The 7,901-nt window shown below is 40.7% G+C and overlaps 1 protein-coding gene across 1 annotated transcript; it reads left to right on the top strand.

Moving 5' to 3' along the window:
* Window positions 1-206: 206 nt before the first annotated feature.
* LOC101849656 (kelch-like protein 12) lies at window positions 207-5,934 on the top strand (the record flags this gene model as incomplete). The annotated part of the gene is given in 3 exon segments (XM_005088880.3): window positions 207-382; window positions 2,878-3,043; window positions 4,208-5,934. Coding segments are annotated over 3 exon segments (1,836 nt in total). The 3' UTR covers window positions 5,714-5,934.
* Between the last annotated feature and the right edge of the window lie 1,967 nt (window positions 5,935-7,901).

Genomic DNA, 7,901 nt, shown 5'->3' with positions numbered 1-7,901 from the left:
AGAGAGAGAGAGAGGGGGGAGGGAGAGAGAGAGAGAAACTTCTTATCAATTTAACTGAAGTTTACCTTTTCCTTGTGGCGCGTATGGGCCTTGTAACAGTAACAACTAATGTTGCTCGGGCTTACATTTACACATGTATAAAATTGTGTGCATGTGAAATTCATTTTAGAGTTTACATACTCACTGTTTCCCGATTCTTTCTGTAGGAATATTAAAACATGTCCGGAGGCGTCCTTTCGATGAGACCTCAGCAGAAAGTCTTGCTTGAAGGTCTTGAAAGTCTGTACAGTGAGAACTGTCTCTGTGATGTGTCTCTGCAAGCTGAAAGTACGAGAGTCGATGTTCATAAATGTATACTTGCGGCCAGCAGCCCTTACTTCAGGTACATGATTGTGATTTTGGTGGGTGTCTGGAATGAGCGTATCAAATAAAATCGTGATTGTAAGTGTGTTACCCACTCACCGGCACAATTTAGATCATTTAGGAAACGGGCGGCTTCGAAATTGTCTTTCACGGCCAGCCCGGATTAAGAGGGATACAACGTCTTAGCAGACAGAGGAAATAACCGATTTTAAAAAATCAACCACCGTCTGTTCCAAAGTGGTGTTATTCACACGATCATAGGGTATTAACAGATACAAAGCCCAACATCTCAAGATGAAGCTCACAAAGGAGCCGTTGAGCTATGCGTATGACATGACTGTCTGTTTCAAGACGACAATATCAAAATTTATAACTGACCATCATCAGTGTCAAATTCCACTTTACAGATCCAATATCATCATAATATTCACTGATGGCGTTTTGTCATTGAAAGATTTATTTGGCAATGAGAGATTCGTAGTCAAAATCAAAGTAAAAAGTAAGACTGACACAGACTAATTAATGTTGAATTGCCAGGCAGGTCAAGAACTGTTGGGATCTGATGACACAATAATCTAGACTTTGAATTTCGTTGTTGTTGTTGTTGTTGTTGTTGTTGTTGCTGTTGTTGTTGTTGTTGTTGTTGTTGTTGTTGTTGTTGTTGTTGTTGTAGTAGTTGTTAGTTCACATACCCATGCACGGTTGTTTTTTTCTGTGAGTACTTTCAATCACTTTATTAGTGAAATGTGTTCATTGGGCGCTAATTTACTTTTTTTTTAAATTAAAAAGAATTTAACTGTAAGATGACACGTGGCTCTAACCAAACATAAGTCCTGGCTTTTTTTTTCTCTTTTTTTTAGATCAAATTTTAATCTCGTTCATTATAAAACGCCTGAATTTAGCGAAGCTGACCGCTAGTCCTACCTCCGCCTAGTTCAAGGCGGAACATCTGCCCGGGAAGCAGCAAGAGAGCTCAAAACCTCAGTGCGTGTATTGTTGCCCGACCTATCCAAAGATTGTACCAAACTTGAAATATCGGGGATATTGATATACGAAGAATGCGATCGCCTCGAGTCACCAACCCTGCCCAAGACAATCAGATTTTGTTGCCGCCTCGTTTAATTTTTCTTCCTACGAAAGTAATAGGTCAAATCATGCAAGGAGTGCGTGAAAATGTTTCTGCCATCAGCGTGAGGAGCAGTCTTTTACGTTCAGGACTCAGATCAATAATGCATTATTAACGAAACCACGACAAGAACGTCGTCTTCACTGAGCAAAACAGCACGGGAAAAAGTCAGAACCTCTCAATCTTCCAATACAACTCCTGCCCTCACACTGCCCATGTAGCAAACAACACAGTTTGTGGAGGAAAGTCAAAATATGAATGTCATGAACTTCATATTTTCTCCTTTTTTTTTTGGGGGGGGGGGTAAGTGTTTTACGGCGCTCGCGACTGCATAAGGCCATAAGAGCGCGCGGGACACATTAAGCATTTTCAGTTGGTATGAAATTTTGAATTTTTTTCCGGTTGGCGGCGGAAGCCTACTCTTACCGATTTTTGGACCACCAATGGATCTTTAGCGTGCGCAATTTGCACACGGGACCTCCAAGGTTTTTCGCCCTTTTCCGAAAAGGCTAGGTGTAGATCTCTCCTACCATAAGATCAGGGGTGCGGCTAAATGACAGCAGAAAATAGGAGCCAAGGAGTAGCAGTAGAAAGGCTGCAGAAAGAGCCAGGAGCCCAGACGAGGGGGAAAAGGAGGTTAGGGAGGTGGGGGCAAAAAGTGGAGACGAAAGCAGACGACAGAACATTGTTATAGAGCAGAAGACGGTATGAAAAGAGAACATTTTAGAGTAGAAATGTTCCGTCGCCAAGCGGATTGGAACAGGGACCTGTTGAATGAGGAGCAAACACCTTAACCTCTAGACCACGAGAGCCCCCTGTCAGTGCCCATGAGGGATGACCAGAACAGCAAAGTGCGTGCAAGAGTTCGTTTTGCGAATCTGCAGCAGTTGGAGGTTGTACTGGTGCAGAAGTGGGACAGAATTTCCAACCAAAACGTTGAAAATCTTATAAAGTCCATGCACAGATGTGGTCTTGGTCTGAATACATGTTAATGATTGCCGTACAGTTTACTAAGAGTGAGAGAGGTATCTTTATTAAGTTTCGATTTGCGCTTATATCTGCAAATTTGTCCAAAGGCCCAGGGGGTACTCCAAAAGAAGGAAGACAATGCATCGCAATTACATGTAGTAAACGTGTGTGATTACAATGGTCCACTGTGTGATTACAATGGTCCACATGGGTTGAAAAATGAATAAACCAATAAACACATATGTAAATTTATTAATGTCTTCATTTGATACATACGTGAACAGACTCTGCGACCGAAGTGTTAAGTTTATAAAGGCTTTCAGTATATATATATATACATACATATTTGTAGTCAACTATGTAGAATCTACTCTTTTATAATAAGCATACACAATAACTGATGTTTTTGCTTTCTGCAGGGCAATGTTCACTTTTGACACGAGAGAGAGCCCACAACATGTGGTGAAACTGCACAATGTCTCAGGCTTTGTGCTGGAAGATTTGGTCAAGTTTTTCTACACTGGGGACATTGTTCTCACGGACAGTAATGTGCAGGCTTTGGTCACAGCTGCTGAAATGATGCAGGTAAGTTCGCCATAAGCGTCAAGTCGGGTAGCATCGCGGCAGATCATGTCCGTCGCTTGTAAAGTCATAGTGTTATGTTTGCTTGCTTGTTTGAGTAAAGAGAATCACATCGACACATTAACAGCCATGTAATGCTAGGAAAAAGTAAGATAAACAGACAGAAACAACAGAGTGAAAGTGTAGAAATGGGACACACTAGTGGCGCCCTCCGGCTTCCCGCTAATAATATACTCTTTTGGACTCAACTAAAGATGTAATTGTATCATAACATGTGTAATATTAGAAACAAGCGGGGCTTCTAAGTTGGTGTTAATCTATAATAGAGTGAATCGGAAATTGCCCGGTAGATCTCAGTTCAGATAAGATTTGACCATATAAAGTCATTTAACTGCATTTTGATCAGAGACAATGTTGTTCACACAGCCAACAAATTCTTAGGGTGGGCATGAGACATGTGTATTTGGTGAACTGGAAATTGTAAGGGCGAACAAATGGAAGGACAAATTGCATTGTCTGGGCGAAAATATCCCAACTGAATCCACTTTAAAAAACTGATGTTGCTGAAGTTATGCACCCTGCTAGACACAATGTAGATCATTTCTAAAGTGGAGCACTCCCCCCCCCCCACTATTCGGAATCGCTGGTTGTGTTCGGTACTTCATATGCCACATCGGCCCTTCTCGTGTATACATATATGTAGATTTTTCACGCCCCAATCGACACAATTTAGACCATTTAAGAAGTCAACCCGAGCTGAGAGGGATACAGCGTCCCAACAAAGAGACTGAAGTAAATGATAAAAAGTCTCTCCACACGGGCATCGAACTCGTCTCTTCTTCGTGCAACTGCGAAGCGACTAATCGCTACAGTACAAAACAGACCCCAACCCAGAGCGGCCGGTAAAGCTAGGATTATGCACACGTATGTCTATTATAGTGTACCAAATAGCCAAATTCATAGTCTCTTTCCACTTTTTACATTCTGGCGCGAGTTGCTGTCCTCTAGGAACTGATACTTGAAGTCACAGATGGAAACACTGCGATTTTGACCTTTAAACAAAATAGAGCTTCTTTATTTCTTTTTTTTTATGCAGCACTAGATCTAGACGATTTTGATTTTAGGAGAAAAAAAAACTGCCTTAAAGTACAAACGTATCTCTTCCAGATCACAGCTTTGCGTGACCAGTGCGAATTGTTCATGTCCTCTGCTCTGTGCACCGAGAACTGCGTTGAAGTTTACAACTTTGCAGACTTCCAGAACCTTGAGAGGCTGAAATGTTCAGCTGAGGCCTATCTTCTGGAAAACTTTCAGGAACTATATGACAAAGAAGCTTTTCTGAAAATGCGACTCCAAAACTTGTCAAAAATTATAAGCTCTGATGACCTGAATGTTTCTCAGGAGGAAGTTGTGTTAGAATCAGTCCTCAGGTGGATGAAATATGACCTGGATCAACGAAAGAAAGACTTGATTCTCCTACTTTTAAGCATACGGTTTCCTTTAATGAGCTTTGATTATATTGAAAATACAGTGTGCACTGAACCCCTAATTTCAGAGAACCCGTTTTGCAATCAGCTGGTTCGAGAGGCAAAAAACTATAAAACGGCTCAAACAAAAGCTGGTGATTGGCAGTGCCAGTTTCAATTCAGTTATAAGCCCAGGTTAGGAATGTGCAGCAAGAAGATGTTGATATTTTCAGGAGGCGCCCATAACGCAAAGGACAGAGCCTTCTGTTGTTTTGATCCTGACACCAAACTTAATTTTTACTCGATAAAACAACATCCGTCCTTTGATTTCAAGTGCAAAATAGACTTTTATAAACTGATAGTCACTGACAATAGCGAAATATTCTTCCTTGGTGGGATTTTCTATGATGATTATCACTTTGAGCCAACTGGTGCCGTGGCGAGGTCAACAGTTTTAGTCTATAACCAAAAAGCCTCAGCGTGGCAGGAATGTGCCTCAATGAAAGCCCCAAAGTGTGCATTTGGAGCATGTTATTATTCTGGAAGAATATTTGTGTTCGGCGGTTACTCAATGTACCCAGGCCACACACCAACTCAGGACGTGACAGGGTATGACGTCAGCAGTGACGAGTGGAGTCAACGTGACGACATGCCAGTGGAAATGGCACATCAAGCAACAACAGTTTTCAGAGATAAGGCTTACATTTTCGGTGGAGTGGATGCAGAAAATATGTATCTTAATACAGTGTTACAGTACACGTTTAGCAACGACCAATGGACATTGGTCAATGTTGAGATGCCAAGGCCACAGGCTGAAGCTGTGGCAATCACCCATGACTCTAAGATCTTTATACTTGGAGGCTGCAACAGCGCTGGGAATATACTTTCTGTTTTGATTTTTGATCCAGAAACACGCAGATGGGTACACGGGGAGGACTTTCCGGATGATCGAAAATTTACGTCAGTAACGAAAGGAGATAACTGTATTTTTGTATGCGGTGGGGTAAGGCATTTCATATCTCGCACAGGATCGTTTAGGCGATCAAAGACTGTAGAGACCAAGGATCTCTTTCGATATGACATATCACGAAACAAGTGGTCAAAAGAGACTCGGTTTGTTGAATATGGAAGCAATGTTGCCTGTGCGTTTGCTAGTATCAATGTGAAACACTTAAATGTGAGCAGTTACGTCGAAGACGATATATAATGTGTAGCTCAACATAAAACATTCTACAATGGTTGAAGAAGAAAGAAAATGAGATTTCTTGGATCTCAAAACGGGTTTTTATGCCTTTGCAGTTAGAGGTGCACAATTGCATATAAAGTTCAAAAGTAATTAAAGTCTATCCATATATCCTTTGTTTCGGGGCAGGGGCGAAGGCTGACTTGTTTGACAGGGTAATCAAAGTGAAACGGGACCAGATATGGCCTGTAGATATGACACAAGAATCTTACTCGAGGCGGCGACTCTGAGTTGTGAATGAAAACAAATCCGGAATTCATATTGTACGTTCAACCGCCAAAATAATCGGGAAAGTATCTAATTAAATATCAGTTCCAACTAAAATTAAATTTAACTTTAGATGTGAATACATAAACACAAAGCAAAGAAGCAGAGACGTCAGTACTAGATCTATGTGTTATAGATCTACCAGTGAGTCTAACTCTTTGGTAGAACATGACAATTATCATTTTTTAAATTTTACATTTGGCTGTTTTTGTTAGCCTTCCGCGGCCAGGAGCTGGTGTCATAATCGAGGTCACGATCTGATTATAGGACGGTAAAAAGTCGAGGAAAAAAAGCAAGTACTTGCAACAGTGAAGAGATTGTTAGGAGTTAGTTCCTCTCACATTTGTGAGGTAGACTCAACCAGTGTTAGTTAGCTTACATAATCAGGGCTTGAGATTGATTTTAACTGTGACCCCAAAGGGGTGAACAGGGTATATGTGGCAATGAAACAGCTTAGACTGCTATGCACATGTTCCCTTCAACTATATTGGTGGACTCTTCCAGCCTCACTTTAAGCTTACTTAATCAAAGCTTGCGACTGCTTATGGAGTGGCCCGAGAGGGGTGAGGAGGCTATTTCTGTGGCCGTGAAACCGTTTTGAATGTTAGGCATACTGTTCGTTGTTGATTACGAACGTCTTTTGACATTTAATTTAAGAGATTTACGTTTATGGATGAATTTGACAGCGACACTGTTTCAAAATTAGGAAGGGAAGCAGTGATTATTTGATTATATAGACTCTTCGCCCCTGTTTCGGGGGGAAATTAAACGTCAGCAGCGTATTATTTAAGATACCTAATGCCTAATGTATCCCCCATCTGTAATAATTACATAACACGACATGCTGTTTTCAACGGTTAGATCTTATGTATGGGTACGAGGCATAGCCTACACGGAAAGCCGTGAAGGATCAGACAGTACGCCTACAGTTTCTTTAAATTCTGGAAACTAAAATAAATTTTTTTACTCGAAAAAAGCCACCGAAAATGTGCACCGGCACATCCCCATGCATCAGAGCAAGTGGTTTAGATCTAATGCAAGACTGTCGCTTCTGCTTTAAAAAATATGTGCTTGAATGAAAATGTTTACTATCGTATCCACACGACGTGGGGAACGCTGTGTCACCTCTTTCCAAAGAAAAAATGTACTCGTTAATCCGATCCGTACGCTTTGCATAGCAGTCTGTCAAAATGATTTTTTGTGGGAAAAATACTGAAAGTTTCAAAGAGATCTTCATACTAGAAGTATTCTAAAATGTGAAGAATACAACCTCCGGGGTACAAAATGATCCCAGCGAGTATGAAAGTTTGTTTAAAATAAAAATGTATTTATATATTTATCAAATTTTTTATTTTTATAATAGCGATTTTAATTGCTTTTACAAAAAGAAGAAATATGCAATACAGCGTACATATATAAGAGAGAGAGAGAGAGAGAGAGAGAGAGAGAGAGAGAGAGAGAGAGAGAGAGAGAGAGAGAGAGAGAGAGAGAGAGAGAGAGAGAGAGAGACGAGAGAGTTTTGTATCGATGATTACAATTCTTGCATGGTCTATATAGTTAGAATCTACCGGTATCTAATCTATGTAGATGTATTGACATTTTCCAATTCAGGAATATTGCAAGAGCAACTTACATTGTAATGAAGCTCTAGGGTTCTACTCTCATGCGTAATTTCATCATGTAATGTACACATCACGGTTGAATTAATTTAATTCAACCGTGGTTAATACACTCTTTGAAAAAAGTTATAAACTAGCCCCCAAAAGTCAAGGAACAACTCGTGTTTTCACCCGTCAAATTTGAACTTCAATATCTCGCAAACCCGTTAAGTTCAGACAACCAAACTTGGCACACGCACTGACAACTAGACACAGTTCGCCTGTAC

This window comes from Aplysia californica, unplaced genomic scaffold (assembly GCF_000002075.1).
Source record: "Aplysia californica isolate F4 #8 unplaced genomic scaffold, AplCal3.0 scaffold00001, whole genome shotgun sequence".
NCBI lineage: Eukaryota > Metazoa > Mollusca > Gastropoda > Aplysiida > Aplysiidae > Aplysia > Aplysia californica.
This window is presented reverse-complemented; position numbering and strand designations above follow the sequence as displayed.